General features: G+C 38.4%; 1 protein-coding gene across 1 annotated transcript in view; it reads left to right on the top strand.

Moving 5' to 3' along the window:
- The window catches only part of GNAI3 (G protein subunit alpha i3), a 39,166-nt gene that overhangs the window by 10,332 nt on the left and 4,612 nt on the right, over positions 1–24,222 (top strand). Inside the window, exons 2-7 of the mRNA XM_033862362.2 lie at positions 10,869–10,911; positions 11,024–11,165; positions 16,100–16,257; positions 18,286–18,414; positions 21,551–21,680; positions 22,245–22,398. Coding sequence (XP_033718253.1) covers positions 10,869–10,911; positions 11,024–11,165; positions 16,100–16,257; positions 18,286–18,414; positions 21,551–21,680; positions 22,245–22,398 — 756 coding nt within the window. The remainder of the gene's footprint in view (positions 1–10,868; positions 10,912–11,023; positions 11,166–16,099; positions 16,258–18,285; positions 18,415–21,550; positions 21,681–22,244; positions 22,399–24,222) is intronic.

The following is a 24,222-nucleotide window of genomic DNA, read 5'->3' as shown; positions in this document are numbered from 1 at the left end:
GGTAAGGCTGGAAAGGTTTGCAGTGGATTTGGAGAGTATTGATTTGAATTTTTAGTAGCTGTATTTTTAAAAAGCCACATTTTATTATAGATAGATAAAGATAAATATAGATATAATGTGGGGAAGCCATCTAGAGACTTTGCTTTCTCCTCCCTCTTATTACCTGCCTTTTTTGCCATTCCACTACCATTTGCCATTCCAAATTCCGTTTGGGTTTTGACTTACAACATTGGTGAGCATTTATATGGTAAAGGAAATTGAAATTGTAGGCATCCTTGGGAATGTGGAACTGAATTTGAATTGAAACTGAGTTGAAATTGTAGGCAACTGAATTTATAATATTTTGTTATTGGTGAATTTTTAAAGTTGGTATTAATTTACATTCAATTAAATAGGCATGTAGAAAAGTGCTGTATGCTGCTGTCAATGTTTGAGACTTAGATGGGGATATGATTTTAATATTTTTAAATGTAAAAATTTGATGAATGGATTTAACATTGCAGTTAACTTTGTAGGACATCTCCACTACATATGAATTATTTGTGTGGGTTAAATGTATATTTTACATTTTTATCTCACAAAATTTCGAGGCAGAGCTAGTAAGAAATGTACCTATTCAAAAATAGTTTTCAGTCAGGTCATATGTACATCCCATAATTTAGCATTAGCACCATAGTGACATTTTGTTGCTCTGCTTTCAAAGAAGTAAAGGGAAAGTTACCAGAAGCCAAAATTAGAACATTGCGGGAGCCAGAGAATGATCCCGCTTCTTGCTCGCAAGTGATTGATCCCTTAAGCATTCTTTCTATATTCCACAAAAGTGAGGAAGAAACCCCTCTTCTCCCTCTAAATTGGCCAGTTGCCCAAAGAGAACACATGATCCTTAGCAACACTCGAGTTACCTTGTTCATATTCTCAAGTGAAAAGATTTTGAGGAGAGCTACTTGGCTGAGTGAGCTGCCTCTTTTTTTTTTTTCCTGTTTAATCAAACCAACATTTTCCTTAGGTGATTTATGAATGTTAAAATGGCTATTAGCTTTCTACTTTATGGTTTATAAGGCTTGTAAAATGATAGGATCATGTCCATGAAAGATGTGAAACTGAATAAATGACGCACTACTGTGTAAGCCGGACATATTTTGGTTGTTAGGGAGTTAAAAAAATTTCTCCCCCTCCCTTATTGCATATTCACCCTCTGGAAATACTTAATGAAAAAGTAATTGATATTGGGGAGGAACACATAGGTGACTTCAGAGATAACTGGTAATGTTTAATTTTTTATATTGGGTGATAGGTACATAGATGTTTGTTTTGTCACACACATGTCATAAATATCCCTTTTTGTATTCAGTATTTAATTGAAACAACTTAAAAAGTTTTAAAGGCTGAAAAAGGGGTAATTGATTCTAATTAACTTAAAGCCAGTTCCATTCAAGGTGGTTTTCCTTTTTGTTTTGTTTGGTTGCAAGGAATAGAAAACTCACTCAAACTAGCTCAAAGACTTGGAGAGGGGAATTATTGTTAGAATAGAGATAGGTTTTATGAGAATGAAGGAAGACCTGAAGAATCAGGCCGCAGAAACTGAGGCAGCTCTGACGTTGGCCAGGCTATTTTCTCTGCCTTTCTTCTGTTTCTTTCTCATTGTCTTCATTATTCACTATTTCTGCCTCTTTTTACTTTCTTGTCTTTACTTGTTCTCCTTGGTCTCTTCCTCTCTTTTTTGTCTTCTTGGTCTCTTTCCTCACTCATTTTCTATCTCTTCTTTTGTATGGATTCTCTTCTCTCATGACATCTCTAAGTCTCTCTGTGCCTTTGTCTATTCTGTTTTCTCTCCAGATCAACTTCCTCTGAATTCTTTCCTTTATGGTATTGATGTGCATGAAGCCCTATAATGGTAACCTAGGTTTTCACACATTGTGACTTTGTAGTTTAGGATGACTTTTTCTGTATCTTCCAGTACAGATTCCTCAGAAAATCTGGCTGGTCTTCCTCATCTTTCGGAGCTAGATCACACAGGGTGTAGGCCCTCTGTCCGCCTGTACTGGGTGACTCCTGTGTCAGGTATTTACTCATTATCCAGCCACAGAGAGGGGCATGGCCCAGATCCTGTAGGCCACCCACCCTGCAAATGAAATAGGGATTTCTCCAGAAGGGGTTATGGGCAGGCAGATACTCTAATATATCAATTAAGTTTTATCAAAAATTTCTTAATGCATTTTAAGCCTCTTTGGTGATTGGTATGTGATTGCTTCCTAGAAAAATCTTTTTCAGAGAAGAGACCCATTATCTTTGTCCCAGTCACAACTCATTGCTATCTTTTATTAAGATATTCATTCATTCACTGAACAAATATTTAATGAGCACTCACAATGTTTCTTGCACTCCTTCAGGTATTAGGATACAGAGTGGGCAGGACAGATTCATAGCAGTTAATTTCACTGAAACAGATGGTGGGCACAAGGGAGCTGGGACTGGGTTTTGAGAGTAAGGTTTAGAGGGGAATAGGGAGAACAGGAGGCTTGTGAATGAGTCCAAATTTATTGTCAGGTATAGTTGTGAGATGAGAGTTGAAGGCATAACCAGGAATGGGTGTGGAGCTGACTAAAGATAGCAGAGTCATGGAAATCTTCTGTTTCTGTTAACTGCCTATATCAAAAATTCCATCTCTTGCAACTGGCATTTGCGAAATGTAATTAGGCAACCACTGGATCTCATAGAAACTCAAGCCATTCATTCCACAGTTATTAATGTGTCTACTCTGTCCTAGACTGTGCTCTAGATTGGGGGTAGAGGCACAAAAAGAAGGCACTATTGTGTGCTTTCGAGGAGTGTGCTTTTGAGCTTAGGACTAGTGGAATACTAAACAGGCACCAACCCAAATAATTAAAATAATTTGACCAAGTATTAGTGTTGTGGTGTTTGATATTAACCTGTAGGATCAGGTTGAATCTGGTCAGAGTCACCTTGAGGGAGAATTACATAGATGTGGAAGGGTTTTCAGGTTGTACCAAAAAGAGTTTCGTTACCATTTTAATCAAAATCAAGAAAACCCATTAGCAGTTTATGAGATTAGGAGCTGGAAAGAGAGACAAAAAAAAAGTTTATTTTTGAGTAGCCAGAGCTGGCTAGAGATAAAATGAGGTAAGGTGACTGGGAAGGACAGTTTGGGACTTGATTTTGGAAATTAACCTCTGGGACTGATGCTGAAAGGGAATAATCTGTGCCAGCCAACAGAGCGGGAGTATTAATTGTGTTCAGAGGGAATGGGGAGGCTTCAGCAAAGATTGAAGTTCGAGTTGAATAGCATTTTCAAAAATGTTTAAATGCAGAGGCTTGGCATGCTTAGAGGGACAGTGGGCTGGGTGAAAAAATTATTCTGTTATTTTAGGTTAAGGAAACTTGCTAATTTCAAAAGAAAAATATATCTAACTTCTCCCATGAGACCATAAATTCCTAAACTTATTTGTATTTGAAGTCTCATTGTCTAGCAATGCCAGGCAATGCAGGATGTGTGTGTGTGTGTTTTTTAAAGGCTGAATAACAATTTTTGTTTGCTCTGTGACATTTTTCCCATCTGTAATTTTGCTAACCATTTCTTTTACTGAATTAGGAAGCTGGAAACTGGTTTTTGTGTTGTGTGGTACCTTGAAAAGCATTTTGGATGAAATGTCATTTTTTACCTTAATCTGAGTTTTTATTATCTTAGCTACTTATACCTCAATAGAAAGGAATCAGTGGGAACAATAGATAATCTTATTTTTGGAAATAGCAGGAACTGTGCTCCTGTGATCTTTAGTTATAGATATTCACATATTTTTTTTAAGAATAGCAATCTAACTTGAATGTTCTGCTAGTTTAAGACTGTACATAGAATATCCTTGAGCATGAATATAGGAGCTTGGCTGCCAGACAACTCCTACTTCCTTACTGTTGCTACACTCTTAATTCTTTCTGCTCTTTGTCCCTTCTTGATCAGTAGTGCGTAATTGAAGAACATGCTGATCACTGTACTATGGTAGTATTGTGGATTGTTGGGTTAATAGGAAGATGTGGATCCATGATTTGATTTGAAGCCTCTGTGTGTCGGAATTAGAGATTTAGTCTGCCTTTAGCATTATAATAATTATAATCATCGAATATTAGAATGCAGCCATAAAGCACATCTAAGCCAAACTCCTTCACATTTTATGTGTAAGGAGACTGGTATTAAATTAGGTGACTTGCCCAGGGTCACAATCTAGTCATGGCAGAGTTAGGACCAAAGTTTCCTCTTCCATAGAGTTTGTTCCTACATGGTATCCCTAACTAAAAAATCTTTTTAAGTGCCTGAGTTGTAAATGAAAGGTGAAAATAAGTTAGAAAGAAAAATCAAAGTTACTGACTAAGCTTTCAATCTGCTGTGGGAGAGAGGCTGATCTGTGCCTATTGCAGTCATATGTTCCCATATATCTGATTTTGCAGGCCTGTAGAGAGACCATGAGCATGTGTTTGTCTAGCACTGGCTAGAGGGTTATCCAAAAATAGTGGCATATTGGGGCTGTGAGACTTCTAGAAAAGGGGGTGTGCTGTAGTTATAATCCTGGTCTTTTAGAAGTTTCATGACTTCTCTACAGAAACAAGTATTTAAAAGGAAAAGGAGGTGTTTCAGGTGCCACTGGAATAACTACTAGTACATGAGGTAGTGGTGCAGAGACCTGTGGGCAAACTTAAAGGAAAAGCTGCAGAGGTGCAGATGGGTGAGAAGTATGGGAGAAGAGGTAGCAGACAGGAGTATCTAGGGCTGAAAATAGATTTAAGGAAGAAAGTGTTTTTGTTCTTCAGGGTGGGGCAGAGAAAATGACTAATGCTTTGATGTAGTTTGCTGTAGCTTTTAGGTTATAAGTTGATGACTAAGTATGTGAATCCAGGTTCTATCCACGGTATTGTTATTGTGAGACAGCAGCTAAGTAGTTATACCATTTCTACTCAGGTTTTGAACCAACATCAGTATCCAAGCAGTTTTTATTAAATTAAACACTTTGGGCCTTAACATTACTTGGTGGCACTTGGAACAGAGAAAACAGCATTCACAAATAATGGCTGGTTAACATTTACTGAATACCTAGTATGTGCTAGGCACTGTTCTAAGAATCTTCTATTGACCCCTGTTTTACAGATGAGGAAATTCATTATGCCTGATGGCACAGAAGTATGAAAGAGTGTAATATACTCGTGTACCTTCTTTGGGCTGGCTTTAAGTTTTCTTTAGTCAAAATGAGAGAGAAAAAAGAGGAGGCATCAGGTGATACTGTGGTTTTGAGTGTCAGCCATCTTTCAGGATACATTTTTAAAATCAGTGTGTATGTGAGCTGAATGTGTTTACTCATATATAATAATTTATACTAGCAATTCACTGGCCTTAAAAAAATCTTGCAAAGAAATCATCACCATTTCTTGTTTTTCACATTCATAATGTAGTATATGTTATGGGAAGAAATAGGTGAGCCTGTGATATGGTACCTGCTCTCAAGGAGCTCCTTAAAAATAAAATTTAGAGTATATTTAGGTAAATACAGTGGTTCTACAGTAGAATATAAACTGGTAAATTGTTTTTTGTCTAACAGTATTGGTGATTCTGTGTGCTAACCTGTACACACATTTCTTTCTTGTTCTGTTTGACTGTTTATAACATGATTTTCTAAATTAATTCCATTCCTTTGTTCTCTGCAGATTGCCTTGTTTCTTTTGTTGAGAACAAGACCATCTAACTTAGCTACTTGTCTTCCTTTTCTCTCAAAAATCTCTGTAGCTTTAGCTCTCATCCTTTTTTCCTATTTATATTGGATATCCTTTAGATACATATCGTTTTAAGGATAAATTAAGTCGCACTGATCCCATTCCCTCCTGTCTCTGGAGCCTTTCAGACTATTCTTCCCTATATGTCCTACCGCCTGCCCAGTTCCACCCCTTCTCCCTACAAAATCATCTTCAGTTCCTTCCTCTTCAAGCCATAGAGTCTGTCTTTGCAATTCCTTTATGTCTATTCCATTCTTTATATCCTTATTATTGAAGATTGAAGATGGGCAAATGAATCTCTCCTTAAACTTGTGATGAATTTTGAAGGAAGTTACATAAAAAGATGTACATAAAATTAGGAAGTTTCAAACACCACATGTGTATTGGGGAAGGAAGGTGAGACAAGGGTAGCAGTTTGGGGAAAACCTAAGAGTGAGAAGTTATTAGAGAGAGAACATACTACTGAAGCAGTGGAGCACAGAGGACTGAGGTAAAAAAAAAGAGTTCAGACCTAATAAGAAAGGGTTATAGAAAATGTTGGAAGAATTTGGAGAATTATTAGGTAAACTGATGGTTTTTTTAAAAAATTTATTATTTTTGGCTGCATTGGGTCTTCTTTGCTGCGCGGGGGCTTTCTCTAGTGTGGCGAGCAGGGGCTACTCTTTGTTGCGTTGCGTGGGCTTCTCATGGCGGTGGCTTCTCTTGTTGCGGAGCACGGGCTCTTGGTGTGCGGGCTTCAGTGGTTGTGGCACATGGGCTCAGTAGTTGTGGCTCGCGGGCTCTAGAGCACAGCTCAGTAGTTGTGGCACATGGGCGCAGTTGCTCCGTGGCATGTGGGATCTTCCCGGACCAGGGCTCAAACCTGTGTCCCCTGCATTGACAGGCAGACTCCCAACCACTGCGCCACCAGGGAAGCTCTGATGTTTTTTTTAATAGTGCCATTTGGAGATGATGAGAGGGAAGAGGGGCTTTGAGCTAGAAGTTTGAGAAAATTGCAGCAGTAACATCCAGTAGGTATACGTCAGGCTCAGATGTGTGAGTAGTAGAAAGAATTAATTTGAGAAATGCATAAGAAGAAGATTTTGTTACAGCTTGATGTAAGGAGAGAAGAGTGAGTGGGTTCCAGATGACTCTTAGATTTCGTACCTGGAAGGAAGGTAAGATGGTGGCACTTTTCATGGTGATTTAGAAGCTGAATGGGTCAAAGGCTTGGTATAAAGCAATTCATTCTTTATTTGTATGAAATGCTATGGTACACCCACTGAAACAAATCCTGTATTTAGTTCTGTGGTCAGTAAGAGGTGCTTTCTTTTAAGAGATAGAATTGGATGCCTAATAAAAACTTGGGTGAATATATGTTGTGTGATAATAAAGAGAAGGACAAACTGACATTTTATCAGGGAGCCTTGGAAAAACATGAGAGAGAGAGAGCAACATTTTTTTTTTTTAAATCAGCACCTTCATAGGGTAGAACTTAATGAGATGGGTAAAAATTGATTCTGAGATTAATAAACTTATTATTTCACTCAAAATAATCCAACATCAATAGTAGAAATGCTGTTTTCAATATATTAAAGAAGGTGCACATTACTTCATTAATCTCTACTTTTTGTAGTTAATTTTGTAGTTGCTGCTAACATGGGATAATCTGGGAATTGTGTGTTATAGACTATTTTAAATGTAAGTGGTATGCTTTCGTATTCTCTTCCTCAAAATTGAATCATTAGGGGGTTTTTTTTAGATATGCATGGGAGAAATCACTTCTTTCTCACACTGTCATTAGGAAGTTCTTTGTGTGCTACTTGAATATTAACTGTTTTAGTGCTACCCCGATTATCAATTAAGTGATAATTGATAGAATCTCTGTTCTTAAGTTTACAAGAACAGAGATAAAATCATATATAAATGTCCTTTTTGATTCTCTAAAAATGTAGATGTTTGAAATTATAAAATTATTATTATTATTATTTTTTGAAATTATAAAATTATTTGAACTTTATTTTAACTAACGTTTTTGGTTGATAGAGTTGAGAAATATTAGTAAAGGATCATTCTTATTGAACGATAGTCATTCATCTGTTCAGCAATATTTACGTAACCAGTTTATGTCAGGCACAGTTCTAGGCCCTGGGAATACGAGGTTAAATAAATGTTCATGGAGCTTATATTTTGTGGAGAAGACAGGAGATGAAATCTTTAATGTGAAGAAGTGATATGTGCTTTTAAAAATATAACAGAGTAAGGGGAGAGAATGTGATTGGGTGGGGGCTGTTTAGATAGATTAGTCAGGGAAGGCTGTTCTGAGGGAAGCAGAAACCTGGGTGAAGAAGATCTTGTAAAAACTTATTCCAGGCAGAGAGAATGGTAAATGTGAAGATCATGAGACAGGATCTAGCTCATTGAGAACAGTTTGGTATGTTGGAGGAAAAACAAGAAAGCTGGTCTGACAAGTGCAAGATAACGAAGTATAGAATAATAGGAGTTGAGGGTAAAGGGGTAGACAGGGGCCAGAGCATATTGGGCCTTATTGCCCATGAATTTTATTTTGAGTGTAATTGGACACCATAGGAGAGTTTTGGGACAGGGTTGTGACACGATCTGATTTACATTTTACAAAATTCATTCCAGCTACTGAGTGGAAAACTGACCATAGGAAAGGTGAGGTCTAAAGCATTGGACCATTTAGGAAGCTTTTGCAGTGATCTAGGTCTATGGTTTCCAGTATGCTCATGATCATTGTGGTGCAAGAAGAAACTGTTAGAGCTATATTTAATTCTATTTTTAAAAATTAAGCTCTACTAATTCAGTATACATATTGGTCCCGGCACCCACATTCCATCTGTATGTTAGCTACATGTCACTTACCAGTTTTGGCCTGAGCAACTGAGTGAATGTTGAAGTCATTTACTGAGATGAGATACATGGTGGAGCAGGGTTTGTTTGAGGGTAAGGGTGGGGAAGCAGTAACTTAGTTTGGGCATTTTAAGTTTGAGTTGTCTACTAGAAATATAAGATTTATCAGGTAAGTAATTTAGATATATGCGTCTGGAGCCAAGGTTAGAAGCCAGGGTATAGATTAGAGATCTAAATTTGGGAATCATTAGCACAGAGGCAGTGTACAAGAGCTTTGGAGCCAACCTGTGTGAATTCAAATTTCAGCTTTGCCACTTACTGACTATGTAGTGGTGGACAAATGAATTTGTCATCTGTCTATAAAATGGGGATAGTAATAATATCTACCTCACTGGGTTATTGTGAGGATTAAATGAGTTAACACAAGTAAAGTGTTTAGAATAGTGTCTGGCATGTAGTACTCACTAGCTGTTAACTCTTATCAGTTTATGAGTGGTGTTTAAAACCATGAGGTTAGATGAGATGACCTAGAGAATGAATTTAGATAGAGAAAAGGTCCAATGAGGGAGCTCTGAAGCAATACAACCTTTAGAATTCAGAGACAGGAGGGAGGGCACTGAGAAGGAGTGGGGTAGGAGTCAAACCAGTAGGATGTTGGATCTAGAAGCTTGCCTAATGAAGAAAATATTTCAAGAGAAGTCATCAACTTGGACCAGTTCTGCTTGAGAGTTTGAGTAAGATGAGGACTGAGAATTGACCATTGGATTTGTTAAGATGGAAGTTGTTGGAGACTTTGAGAAATGGGTAGAGTAGTGCGTATGAACACCTGATTGGAGTGGGTTAAGGAGAGAATTGGGGGAAAGAATTGAAGAACATGTATATAGACAACTCATAGGGGTTTTGCTATGAAGAGGAAGAGAGAAAATGGAGTGGTAGCTAGAGGAAGATTTGTGGAGTCAAGGAAAGGTAGGAAATGGGGTGTGTTTGTGTTGATTTTAAGATGGATAGTATAGCAAGTTTGTATAACGAAGAGAGTGACCCAGTGGGTAGAGAAAACTTGATGATATTTGAGTGACATGAGACAATTGTAGCAGCCAAGACCTTGAATAGGTAAAATGAGGTGGGTGAGTGCACAGCCTCCAATTGTGAACTCTCTCCAGCGTTAGTCTTAGACACTGGCAGAGATAGTTAGTTCATCCACTGATAAAGGTAGAGATTAATGGAGGTGCAGATAGATTGGTGGGTTTGGTTATGGGAAAATGAGATAATTTTTTCAGAGTGCTTTACTTTTTCCAGGAAGAGGGTGGCAGGATCATTAGCTGAGAGTCAGAGTGGGTAGGGGTTTGTAAGGTTTGAGAGAGAGGAGGTGGTGTCAGATAGGCATCTTGGAAGGTGGGAGAATGAGTTGACTAAGGAAGTGCAGGTGGAATGTCAAGGAGTTCAGGGGGCCCATCTGACATTTGTGGTTGTTAAAGTGATTCCAGCTGGCTGAGGAGGGAAATGTGGTCTTGAGTGTGTATACAGTGGAAAAGTGATAGGGACATTGCCTCCTCTGTTGTGAACTCTTTAGTCTCATGGCTGAGAGGATTGCTGCTTCTTAGGTCCATGGATGTCGACAGAGGAATTAATAAAAGTGAATAAGCCAAAAAAAATCATTTCATTTTTGCCTGTGTTCAGTGTCTATGTCATTCATGATGTTTCATGGAGAGCAGTGGTCCCCAACCTTTTTGGCACCAGAGACCCGTTTCATGGAAGACTGTTTTTCCACGGGAGGCAGAGGGGAGGCAGGGGGATGGTTCAGGTGGTAATGCGAGCAAGGGGGAGGGGCAGATGAAGCTTCACTTGCTCGCCACTCACCTCCTGCTGTGCGGCCTGGTTTCTAACAGGCTGAGGACTGCTGTCAGACCACCGCCCAGGGCTTGGGGACCCTGGATGTAGAGGATGAGTTCCTAGAGGTGTTTATGTTGCCGTATCTCCTTTAGAGTGCCTACGTTACACAGGTGATAATCAAGATGGCCCTGGAACACTTTCAGTGAATTATATTTGGTTGCTGTGTTATATAAAGAAAGTAAAATCTCTACTGGAGAAGCTTTGTAGTTTTTCCTGATAGATAGAAAACCTCACCAAAGTTTTCCCTAGGACCTGTGGTTTCTGTTAATCTAGAATTATCACTTATGTTGATTTCATACTTTTGAGCTGGATTACAGATGAATTCAAAGTCTGGTTTTCTTCTGTTTCAGGTGCTGGAGAATCTGGTAAAAGTACCATTGTGAAACAGATGAAGTAAGTTGGAACGTGGTCTTTTGTAAAACATTTACTCATAATGCATAAAAGTCCATAGTGTCTTTTCATTTTAGGTCCATGGTAATGATTTGTGGTTTTCTTCTTTTTAAAGAATCATTCATGAGGATGGCTATTCAGAGGAAGAATGTAAGCAATATAAAGTAGTTGTCTACAGCAATACTATACAGTCCATCATTGCAATCATAAGAGCCATGGGACGGCTAAAGATTGACTTTGGGGAAGCTGCCAGAGCAGTAAGTGTATCTCATTTCCTCTTTACTTGCTCTTTTTCAGTAGCTGCAGTTAAGCCTAATTTGCTTCATGTGTTAGGGAAATAAATTTAGGCAACAAGCTAAGTTGTAGTAAAGTACTGTCTGCTCATTTGAGACATGTTAGCAATCTACTTTAAGAGATATTAGATTACTACCACAAAGGTAAGTCTAGGAAATGGGATTCTGTGGATATACTATAGGTTTTTGTGGTAACTGTTTTATTCACTTGCTTCTTTTACAGCACTGTTGACTTTTATAGTAGTAAATTGAAATAATCTAAGAGAGGTTGTCATGATATGGAGCTCTGCTTTCTGAGGTGTAGAGATTAAAGGCAAATATCAGTGTCGCAGAATAAACTTGGTAAGGACATGAACACTAAGTCTCAATTTTAGAGGCAAATTTCCAGTATTCAAGAATAACTATATCCCTATACTATGTTGTACTGTAGGCTATAGAATTGGATTATACCATGTCCTAGTATAATTTTTGCACCTGTCAGATATTCAAAAGTTGTATTGATTGATTATAATACTTAGTGGGCCCTGAAGGTCTAGTTTATAAATTAGGATGTTTGATGCAGTGGGGAGAGAGCCAAAATGAAAGTGGGTGATTTTTTTTTTTTTTTGCGGTACGCGGGCCCCTCACTGTTGTGGCCTCTCCCGTTGCGGAGCACAGGCTCCAGACACGCAGGCTCAGCGGCCATGGCTCACGGGCCCAGCTGCTCCGCGGCACGTGGGATCTTCCTGGACCGGGCCACGAACCCGTGTCCCCTGCATCGGCAGGCGAACTCTCAACCACTGTGCCACCAGGGAAGCCCAGTGGGTGATTTTTTATATCATCATCAGCTAAATTCCAGGAGAAGGCTGGGAATGTATAGAACGCTTTCCTAGAACTAAGAGAGTCATCAGCTGTGTTCAGTGTCATACTTAGGTGCTATGGGCAATAAAAGGAAGTGACTTGGAGAGACTGCCTGGAAAAGCAAAGCCTATATGTCTGTGAAGTAGCTTAGGAACTCTTCTAAGCAACTCTCAATTTCTCAGATGTAAATTAACATTCAGTAAATAAGTGAGGAAATTCTTGGAGGGAAAAATAATAGAAGGATGGTTCTAATTGGATAGTATTAGATTAGGAAGACTAGAGGTGCCATAAAGGAAGGGCAGCTAGAGTAAGGGTTCTAAAATGATTGGCGAGAAGAGGAGCAAAAGAAGAAATGAGGAGGAATGTGTGGGGCATGACTTCTATGTTTTTGTAAAAGCGTTCCATATCACAAAAAATCAGAGACTATTTTTCTAAGCCTCTGAGCAGGAAAAATGTGATAGCTAAGGCAAGAATAAACAAACTCTTGTTTTTGTCTTATTCCTTCTATCCCCTCTCGCAGCTGCCTTTCTTCTTGCTTTTGCCTCCCTCTTTCTACCAGCTCTTTCTTGTGTTCTTACTTTTTTCCTCCCTTTTCTCATTCCTTCCTATCACCCAACTCTTTCTCTGTTGTATTTGCTGTATCCAATAATTGGTTAGTAATACTGTATTTATTCTCTTCCTTCTCTTTGTTGGCTTTTTCTCCATCTCAGTTATTTACTTATTTTCTTAGTTTCTTCCTTTTTGACTTCTCACCCTCTGTCTGACTGCCTTTCTGCCTTTTGGCCATCCCTCCTCCTTTCCTTTCTTTCCACTATCAAATTAGTTGTTATTAATCGTTGGGTCCTATCATTCCTTTGTCACCAGATGTAGTTGTCATATTCTGCCTTAGTCTGTTCAGGCTGCTGTAATAAAGTACCGCAGATTTGGTAGCTTATAAACAACAGAAATTTATTCCTCACACTTTTGAAGGTTGGAAGCTGAGGTCTGGGTGCCAGCATGGTTTGGTTAGGGCCCTCTTCCAGGTTGCAGACTTCTCGCTGTGTCCTCACTTGGCAGGAGGGGAAGGGATCTCTCTGGGGTCTCTTTTATAAGGGCACTAATCCCACTCATGAGAGCACCACCCTAATGACCTAATTATCTCCCAGAGGCCCTATTTCCTAAAACCATCACTTGGGCATTAGGATTTCAACATAAGAATTTGGGGAGGACACAAACATTCACACCATAGTATCCTTCCTCCTTTCATTTCTCTTTTATCAAATCAGTATCATTAATCTCTGGGTCCTAACACTCCCATGTCACCAGATGCAGTTGACATTATTAATTCCTCTCAGGCCTCCTGAATCACCTAGCCTAGCCCTCCAGCATTCACTCATCCTAATCTACAACCCTGTTTTTGAAGTTTCTCTTTTCCTTTTTCATATGTAAGGATTTATATTTATAGCTCCTCTTTTATCCTCCTCTAGTTTTTTACAGTTGTCTGGAGAGTGAATAGAAAAGCATAAAGCTGGGTGTGGGATAGGTTGCTTTTTCATATCTGCTTAAGGTGGAGGTATGAAGTTCACTGTAAAGAGGGGCCTCTTTATCGACCTATAAAAGAGGGTTTATTATGGGCAAGCAGGAGTAGGTCTGTAGAAGGGGTTAAGTGGCAAGGGAAAAATGTTTTGTCCTAAAACTTTACAAAGTCAGGACAGCAAAAATACGTAGCAGTAGCTCTCTCTCTGTTTAAAAATTTCTAAAATTAGAATCATGGTATTAAAAAAAACAAAGCAATACTTATTGAGGTTTTGAATACCTGCATGTGTATAGATCAAATTTCAGAACCAAGGGACTGTAAAGTCATTAAATGTTAAATAAAGTACTATTCCATATGTGTAGAAGGACATGCCCACTGTTGAGTACATTGCCAGTTTGTGTAATTTTTCAGCTTTTCTCATTTGTTCCTTTATCAAAAATTTTTATCTCTAAAAAGAGACGAGGGGAATATAGATATTAGATGAAGTTTCTTAGAGACGATTGGGTCTAAAGTATTCCTAGGAAGAATACTGGAAAGGATCTCAAAGGAAGAGAGTATTACTGAGCAAAATCTATTAAGGCTGAAGATCCTGGGTTCGGCAAAATTAATTGGAGTGTGCTACGGTTAGTTTTGGTTTCTTTTGCTTAGGTGGATGCACGAGTTTTGGGAATACACAAGTCTTAGGAATTTTTGTTTGCAATTTCACCTGTGGTCTGAAATGCTTTTTGCGTGCTAGTTTATTGTCCTAATGACTATTTATAATATAATTGATTGCTCCCCTTCCCCCTTTACTTCTTCTTTACCCAGTATATGTTTTTCTTTAGTAGTTGCATTTTTATGGTTATTTGGAAATCTCCTGAGGCAGATAAATATTAGATTTGAGGTGGGAAAATCATCCTATGAGACCTGTGTTTATTTTTATAAACTATCTGACAAGTAGTGGTGGGTAGAATAAAGCAAAGCAATCACAATTCTCAGCCCTTTCTGTCCTCTTTACCTCTCACATATCTTAGTTTTAAAAAGTTTTAAAAACAAGGGCTTCCCTGGTGGCGCAGTGGTTGAGAGTCCACCTGCCAATGCATGGGACACGGGTTCGTGTCCCGGTCCAGGAAGATCCCACATGCCGCAGAGCGACTGGGCTCGTGAGCCATGGCCGCTGAGCCTGCGCGTCCGGAGCCTGTGCTCCGCAACGTGAGAGGCCACAGCAGTGAGAGGCCCGCGTACTGCAAAAAAAAAAAAAACTGTAACCACTTATAAAGCTATGTCTGTGACTCACGAAGTTTTGATCAGATCTCTGTGTTACTTTCTTCTTCTCCTTCTGCCTTTCTTTCTCTCTCATTTAGAGGATTATTATACCTTTGGGGAGCGTAGAGACTGAATTATTCCCTTAGGGGTTTATTTCCCCTACTAGATTTCCAGACTTCTTAAATGCTTCAGTCTCTTCTTCTTCCTGTTCCTCTGAGATTAAGAAGGAAAAAGAGAACAGTTTCCTTAAATTTGATTAATGTTTTACTCCCTTTGACGTGTTTAGACTTTACCTCTTATGTGCTAGTCTTTTCATTTCTATTTTTATTGTAGGCTTCCTTTTTTTTTTTTTTTTTTTGCTGTACGCAGGCCTCTCACTGTTGTGGCCTCTCCCATTGTGGAGCACAGGCTCCGGACGTGCAGACCCAGTGGCCATGGCTCACGGGCCCAGCTGCTCTGCGGCATGTGGGATCTTCCCGGACCGGGGCACGAACCTGCGTCCTCTGCATTGGCAGACGGACTCCCAACCACTGCGCCACCAGGGAAGCCCTGTAGGCTTCCTTTAACAGAATGGGGATGTGTTACATGTGCCTGTCTCACAGACAGATCAGTTTTTTTTCTGTCAAAAAAAAAAATCATGGGCTTCCCTGGTGGTGCAGTGGTTGAGAATCCACCTGCCAATACAGCAGACACGGGTTCGAGCCCTGGTCCGGGAATATTCCACATGCCGCGGAGCAGCTGGGCCTGTGCACCACAGCTACTGAGCCTGCGCTCTAGAGCCCGCAAGCCACAACTACTGAAGCCCGTGCGCCTAGAGGCCGTGCTCCACGATAAGAGAAGCCACCACAGTGAGAACCCTGCACATCGCAACGAAGAGTAGCCCCTGCTCGCCACAACTAGAGAAAAGCCCGTGCGCAGCAACGAAAACCCAATGCAGCCAAAAATAAATAAATAAATAAATTTATTTTTTTTAAAAATCATGAGTAACCAGGATGGGGATTTGTAGGACAGTCAGAAGAGATCTTTTCAGGGGATGGTAGTATGTGAAGAAGTGGTAGTGGGAGTGAAATCATTCCTCAACTCTGCTCTGCACTTCTAACTGTAGTGGAGAGAGAAGGGGGACAGACTTCATTGTAAATTCTCTCAGACTGCACTGCCAGGAAAGGCCTCTTTCATACCTCTTTTAAGTAATATAACATATAATGTATATCTGTGTGTGTGTGTGTTAAAGAGACTCTTGTCAATTCTGTAAGAAATGGAGAATCATCTGTCTCTCTCCTTTAACTGCTTTCTTCAGGATGATGCCCGGCAATTATTTGTTTTAGCTGGCAGTGCGGAAGAAGGAGTCATGACTCCAGAATTAGCAGGAGTGATTAAACGGTTATGGCGAGACGGTGGAGTGCAGGCTTGCTTCAGCAGATCCAGGGAATATCAGCTCAATGATTCTGCTTCATAGTAAGTAATTTTTCTCTGTGAAATGAAAACAGAAAATAACTTGGTGACCCTAGTGAAAGTTCAGTGCCCATTCTTAAGGAAATATTTAAGGAAGAGACACTTAGAATTCTGTAGGATCCCTTTATAAAGGTTGTTTCAGTTTAGGGTTATAGAGCCCTTGGTCATTTTATATGATTTGGAGAAAAGTATTTCCTCTTGGAGTGTAAATGGGAGACTTTGCATCATGAAAGTAGCTCCGTGGTCATTTATAGTAAACAAGTGAAAGAGGAGAGAAATCTATTGCATCTGAGTCCTGGATCTCTTCCAACTCAGTAGGTTCCCTCTGCATAAGGGCTTTGCATTGATTGCCAGCTAGCAAGGGAAATTAAAATTGTGATATCCCTTTTATGCACAACTCTCTGTGGCTGGGCTGCATTATGGATTTCTCTGGTACTAGTCACCACTTATAAATCTTTTGCCAGATCACGATAGTAGACTTTGTATAGAAAGAGAATGTTGAGTCTTGGAACGAAGTTGAAGCATCTATTTGTTAAGGAAATTCTCTAGGGTTACATAGTTTTAGAGAATTTGTATTGATAATTAATACTTCTGTGAAGCTATTACATGTTGTCCTATATTGCTTCTTTTACAGTGTGTTTATTTATAAGACCTATATTCAGAATGTGTGGGGTTTTTTTCTTAACGTGCTTTTGGGGGGCTTGGTAAGTTCTTTTTACTTGTATCCATCTCCGTACTAAATGAAGGCAGTTCTAAGCGTTAAGGTATTTTCTCCAATATTATATTTTCCTGCTTTTCCTATTATTCTAGCTCAAATTATTATAAAAAGATTAAATGATATTTGAAAAACTTAGCTTACTTTTTAAATGAAAACTTGACTTTAGAAACATTTCAGGATTCTTGCCCATCTCAATAATATTTTTCAGTTGCAGATGTTGGTAGTTTAAATAATTCTCCCAGTAGTCATCAAGCTAGATTGTAATTTCTTTTAACATACACTCAGTAAGCTCTGAATCCTCTAACTACACCTGAAGACACATGATTTATAGAGTTTTTTTCCATAATTGTTGATCTGAGGTTGACTGATTCCTTAACATTAATGATGGTACTTAGTTTTATAGAAGATCATTAAAAATTCAATTATTATGGTATCACCTATTAAAAAAAAATCTTTGGGAGCCCTGAAATTGTGAAGAATTTAATTTAGCTTTGAAGCAGTTTTTAAATTATTCCACTAAACAGATGAAGTTTCTTTGTAGGTATTAGTTTTTGGCTTAGATTTAAAAAAAAAACAAACCTGTAACTTTTCTGTTTCATGAATGAAAACAGGAAATACTCATTCTTATTGAGCTAAGTAGTTCTTGTTAATTTTAGTAATTCAACCAGCATTTTCTAATGTCCTAGCAAATGTTTAAACATACAGATGACCATTAAATGTCTGAGGGCTTTTGTTTTGGTTAGGTTTTTGTACTGTGCAGTGCACAGTTGATTTAATATTAAATTTCAGGAATCTTTATTAAGAATAGCATTTCTATGTTTGTTTGTTTTTAATTGGCTTTCACAGTTTAATTTTGGTAGAATTAAAACCACCTTTTTTTTTTTTTTTTTTTTTTTTTGCGGTACGAGGGTCTCTCACTGCTGTGGCCTCTCCCGTTGTGGAGTATAGGCTCTGGACGCGCAGGCCCAGCAGCCATGGCTCACGGGCCCAGCCGCTCCGCGGCACGTGGGATCTTCCCGGACCAGGGCACAAACCCGTGTCCCCTGCATCGGCAGGTGGACTCTCAACCACTGTGCCACCAGGGAAGCCCAAAACCACTTTTGTGTAGTGTATATAAAACCTACTTTAATTGTCCTATGCTAGGTTCATTTTTTTCTCATTATCTTCTGTGATACTGAAGATCTGACTTGTTCTGCTACTTTAGTGACAGGTTCAGAACCTGCTTTTGGCAAGGAACTAGTTTAGTCTGTTGACTTGCTGTGCACATGGTTGGCTTCATTAAGTAAAAATAAATGTGTATTTTACTTACTTAGTTACCTAAATGATTTGGATAGAATATCCCAAACCAACTACATTCCAACTCAGCAAGATGTTTTGCGGACAAGAGTGAAGACCACAGGCATTGTGGAAACACATTTCACTTTCAAAGACCTGTACTTCAAGTAAGTCATTAGCCTTTTTCTAGATATGCCAAACACAAATATCTTTCCTTTAGTTAGTATCTCTTAATCAGGGTAAAATTTCTGTAGACAATATTCTTTGATTTAGAAACTTATAATTATATTCATTAGCCAGTATTTGTTTAAACTGAATGGGGGCCCAAACGTTTCTTCTTTCTCCAAATAGCATCAAGTATATTTTCCATTTGGAGGAACTTAAATTCAAAATTAAATTGTAACTTACATATCAATAAAAGTAATCATATGGTTACCAATTTATTTTATTTTATTTTCAGCTGCTTTTTTATTGGAATCGCCAAAACGTGTTGAATGTTTGTTGTTTAGAAGGGTAACAACAATACTAAAAGGATAGAAAACTAGTGTTTTGGTTTAGTTTATATGGCTTTGTTCTGGCATTTTGATATTAAAATAGAAATGCTTTTCTCACCAGTGTCAATCCTTTCTTACTGGATCGCACTTCTCTCTCAGTTTACTGGAATGAAGCTAATACTGTCATGGCCTTTGACCGGTTTGTGCACAGTATCATGCACAACTTAGTTCTTAATACAGTACAGAATGGAATATCGATCTAGGGATAGAGGTATTTTGTGGAGGTATGATATAATATAAACAATTATTGTTTTAGAGAGAGAAGATTCTAGTATTCTAATACAGAGGATTTTCTCATCAGCACTAGTAATTCTAGAATACGCTTCAGCTTGTCTCTGTGTTAATGGTCTTTCGTAAATAATAGAACTGTCTTTTTGGGTCTTGTTTTCTGCTTTTATGACCTTTGAGATTAGGAGTAAACTTTCCCCCTTCAGTATATGATGTCCTTTTTAGCTACTTCATTATGCTTGTATGTAAAATGTGATATTCAGCATAGTTGCATGCAAATGTAACTTCTAGTTCAGATTCTCTCAATTTTTTTTTCTCTGAAAAAAATTGCTTCTTAGGTTTCGCAAAACCCACACAGCGTTTAGGTATTACTACATACTAGTTGAGGTCTTGAAATCTTAATACACCAAAACAGATTTGAAACCTGATGCAGGAAAATAGCAGTTCAGCTGAATATTTTTAGAATAGACGAGCTGCTTATCATAGTACTGATGAATTTATTTAACAAGAATAGCAGAGTCTCCATGGATTATCACCCATGAAACCGTAGGAGTGAGATGTCTCTTGGTGTGCTATAAGATTAGTAATCCATTCATAATTATATGTCATGACCTTTATTTATTTAGTGTGGGAAACTTTTTTGTTGATGTCATAGATTGATCTTTAGTTAGGTGATTCCTATTGGTCATTTTATGTCAGGATCAATAGCCAGATATAATTAAGGTGCTGCACCCACTTTATTGTTGGCATGTAGATATCTTGTTATGAAGTACTATCACTTCTTCCTTTTCCTCTTCTCTCTAGGCAAAACCACTATCCATTTATTCAAACATTTATTGAGCATCTCCTATATGCAAGGCATTGTGTAATTGCTTACTTGCCTCTCAGTTATGAGGTAATGTCTATAAAATGTTGATCTGTTAGTGAATGATACTGTAAATGTTAATATGTGTGAAAAGCCCACTTTGGGAACTTCACAGTGTTCTGCCAGTTTTATGGACTTTATAGAAAGAAATGGTGGAGCAAATTCAAATTATGGTGTACCAGTGTGTTTCTGCTCTTGAAAGCTCCATGGTGAAATATGTGATGTTAGCTTTCTTAAAACCTATAATATGACCTTGTATTAGAGCCAACTTGTGATTGCCTCATTCCAGGTGTCAGGACTAAAGGTTGAAAAGGACTGGGGAAGATCAAAAGACCAAAAGAAAAAGTTGGGTGATGAAGAGATGAGATGACTGTTCTCTTTCAAACATACACTGAGAAATTACTCAACTGTGTCTTATCTCTCTCAATCTCTAGGGGGAAAATTCTCTGGAAATAGATCCCTAGTCACTGTAGATCTGACACACTGAACCAGCTTGGCAGAGTTTAACCCTAAAACATTTTATCATTGTCATCAAACATATACCTTAAGAGTAGCTAACCATTTGTATGCATACCTCCTCAGACCCTAGTACCAGTTAAAAAACAAAGCCGTGCAGGTCCTCCTTTTACTATAGGTGGTAGATGAGGACACTGCTGACAGAAGTTCAGCAGTTGACTCAGGATATCAAGTAAGCACCCCAGAAGGGAGTAGTGGTCTAAAACTGATCTGAAGTGGAACATAAAATGTGTGAACCATTGAGGCTTTGTTGTTTTTAATTAGGTTAAATAAGACTTGGAGTTGGCAAATATTGGTTAAATTTTGTGTTTAGGTATTGGGTTCTTAGAGTCCTACCATAAAGTATAATTTACTTTTTTCTGTAATTAATCTCTAAAATGTTTTCCTTAAAGAAAAATGTATCTCAATTATACCTCAATTTAAAAAAAAAGAAACAAACAAAAAGTAAGGAAAACAAAGTTTTGAGTCAGTAGAGTTATGGAAGTAGAATGCAAGTTGGGGATTTATTGTTCTTTTTTTTAGCTAGAGAGATAAACCCCTTTGAGAGGTAGAGTAGTGTTGTGGGTACCAGGTTGGGTGCTGGAGTTAGAGTGCCAGTCCCCATTTGTTAGTAGTGTTCCCTTGGGCAAATTTTTTAACATATCTGTGCCTCAACTTCTTCATCTGTAAAATGGGGATAATAATAGTACTGACAGGAGTGTTATGAGGGTTAAATTAGTTAATGTACTTTAAGATGTTTAGTGTCTGGTAAATGTTAGTTATTATTGTTACTATCTTAAGTTGTATTGTTCAGCTCTTCATTTTTCCTGTCTTTTTTCCCTCCTTCCTTTAATCCATTTCAGTGCTTACTCTGCTGACTTTTGGCACATCTGACACAAGCTTTGATAGTGAAGAGGCTCAACTGTTTATCTAAAATGAGAATTTTAATTGTTCCTAAATTTTATTTTCTCATATTGTTCTCTTTTACATTTAACCACAGATAATTATTTTGACTACATTTTATCTGCTCCTTGTTTGTCTTTTCTATTATAAATGGGGTTTTGAATATGCAATAGTGGGAAGTTCCCTAACCAGTTCAGTTTAGGGAGATGTGTGTGTGCATGACCTTGCTGAAATCGTGCTTTCTTTCCCCTTACTCAGGATGTTTGATGTAGGTGGCCAAAGATCAGAACGAAAAAAGTGGATTCACTGTTTTGAGGGAGTGACAGCAATTATCTTCTGCGTGGCCCTCAGTGATTATGACCTCGTTCTGGCTGAGGATGAGGAGATGGTATGTTGGAGCTTCTGGTAAATAAAAGGCCTGTCTAATGCAGGCAGGAAACGGAAAATAGCTCTTAGGAAGACTTTGTTCATCCGTTTACTCATTGAACCAAAACTTAAAATCCTTAATTTTTCTCCTTGTCAGTGTGATTAGATTTTTCAAAATATTGATCCATGCCCTCTTAAACTTACGAGATAGGACAGCACATTGAGTATGTGGGCAGGATTAAGTCCTCTTGTTAGCCAGTCCTTATTCCCACCTCTCAACCTCTAAGAATTATAAAAATGAGGACTGACTCAGCTTTTGTGTTATCAGTGTCTGACTTCTTTTCATGATTGCCCATCAGCACTTTTAAAACTTCTTGGTCTGGGACTTCCCTGGCGGTCCAGTGGTTAGGACTCTGTGCTTCCACTAGAGGGGGCATAGGTTCAATCCCTGGTCGGGGAACCAAGATCCTGTATGCCTTGTAGCATGGCCCCCCCAAAAAAAAACCTTTTTGGTCTGTTGTTCATTAACAGTTAATCTACTTTTACTTTTTTGCTACTGACCTATCATCCTTTGCTTCTTTTTTAGAACCGAATGCATGAAAGCATGAAACTGTTTGACAGCATTTGTAACAACAAATGGTTTACAGACACTTCGATCATTCTGTTCCTCAACAAGAAAGATCTTTTTGAGGAAAAAATAAAGAGGAGTCCATTAACTATCTGTTATCCAGAATACACAGGTAAGGGATCATGAAAGATTTTGTCGGAGGTATACATCTTGAGTCAAAACTTTAGTGACCTTCCTACAGCTGTCTTTTGTTTTGAACATTGTGTGTATCTCCTTATGGAGAGTGTTCACTGGTAGTGGTATCAACATTAAGCATGTGATTAAGACCCCTTAAGTCTAAAGTGTTATTCTAGACATAATTGAGTTTACTGTGTTTATTTTATATTTCTGTCCTCCTCATTTTTTTTTTACATCTTTATTAGAGTATAATTGCTTTACAATGGTGTGTTACTTTCTGCTTTATAACAAAGTGAATCAGTTATACATATACATATGTTCCCATATCTCTTCCCTCTTGCGTCTCCCTCCCTCCCACCCTCCCTATCCCACCCCTCTAGGTGGTCACAAACCACCGAGCTGATCTCCCTGTGCTATGCGGCTGCTTTCCACTAGCTTATCTATTTTACGTTTGGTAGTGTATATATGTCCATGCCTCTTTCTCGCTTTGTCACAGCTTACCCTTCCCCCTCCCCATATCCTCAAGTCCATTCTCTAGTAGGTCTGTGTCTTTATTCCTGTCTTACCCCTAGGTTCTTCATGACATTTTTTTTTTCTTAAATTCCACATATATGTGTTAGCATATGGTATTTGTCTTTCTCTTTCTGACTTACTTCACTCTGTATGACAGACTCTAAGTCTATCCACCTCATTACAAATAGCTCAATTTTGTTTCTTTATATGGCTGAGTAATATTCCATTGTATATATGTGCCACATCTTCTTTATCCATTCATCCGATGATGGACACTTAGGTTGTTTCCATGTCCGGGCTATTGTAAATAGAGCTGCAATGAACATTTTGGTACATGACTCTTTTTGAATTATGGTTTTCTCAGGGTATATGCCCAGTAGTGGGATTGCTGGGTCATATGGTAGTTCTATTTGTAGTTTTTTAAGGAACCTCCATACTGTTCTCCATAGTGGCTGTACCAATTCACATTCCCACCAGCAGTGCAAGAGTGTTCCCTTTTCTCCACACCCTCTCCAGCATTTATTGTTTCTAGATTTTTTGATGATGGCCATTCTGACTGGTGTGAGATGATATCTCATTGTAGTTTTGATTTGCATTTCTCTAATGATTAATGATGTTGAGCATTCTTTCATGTGTTTGTTGGCCATCTGTATATCTTCTTTGGAGAAATGTCTGTTTAGGTCTTCTGCCCATTTTTGGACTGGGTTGTTTGTTTTTTTGTTATTGAGCTGCATGAACTGCTTGTAAATTTTGGAGATTAATCCTTGTCTTCTTCATTTTCTGAGGCAAATAAAGAATGATAAAAATCAAAATTTTGTATAAATATATTCACAAAATACAAGAATAAGGTGCAGTTACTACACTCAAGAAACTGACATTGGTTGTAGAAAGAGACACGCTTGAAGAATTTCATTTTAGTGTAAAATGTTCATTAATAGAAGAGCAGAAGAAGGGGTTACCTCAGTGGGATCAGTGTAGTCTTTTTCTAGAGGAAATGACACTTGGAGTAAGATAGTAAGAGGATGAACTGTAAATCATCAGGCAGACGGGGGAATAAAAACATTTTAGGAAGAGGAAACAGCATATATGAAAATATGGAGTTAAAAATGACATGATTTGTTCTGAAACCTAGGAGGAATTTGGTATTGATGGAACTTAAAGTGGTGGGGAAGAGTGGTTGAAGAAGTGGGCAAGGATGCTCGTGGAGGGCATTGTATCCCATGCTGAGACAGTGGGGAGCTATTGAAGGATATTCATTGGGGTACATGATGTAGTAGAAACTGATTTAGAAAGATAATGTGATAGA

The sequence above is a fragment of the Tursiops truncatus genome, chromosome 1 (assembly GCF_011762595.2).
Source record: "Tursiops truncatus isolate mTurTru1 chromosome 1, mTurTru1.mat.Y, whole genome shotgun sequence".
NCBI classification, from domain to species: Eukaryota; Metazoa; Chordata; class Mammalia; order Artiodactyla; family Delphinidae; genus Tursiops; species Tursiops truncatus.
Note: the sequence above shows the minus strand (reverse complement) of the source record. Positions and strands in the feature narration are given on the sequence as shown.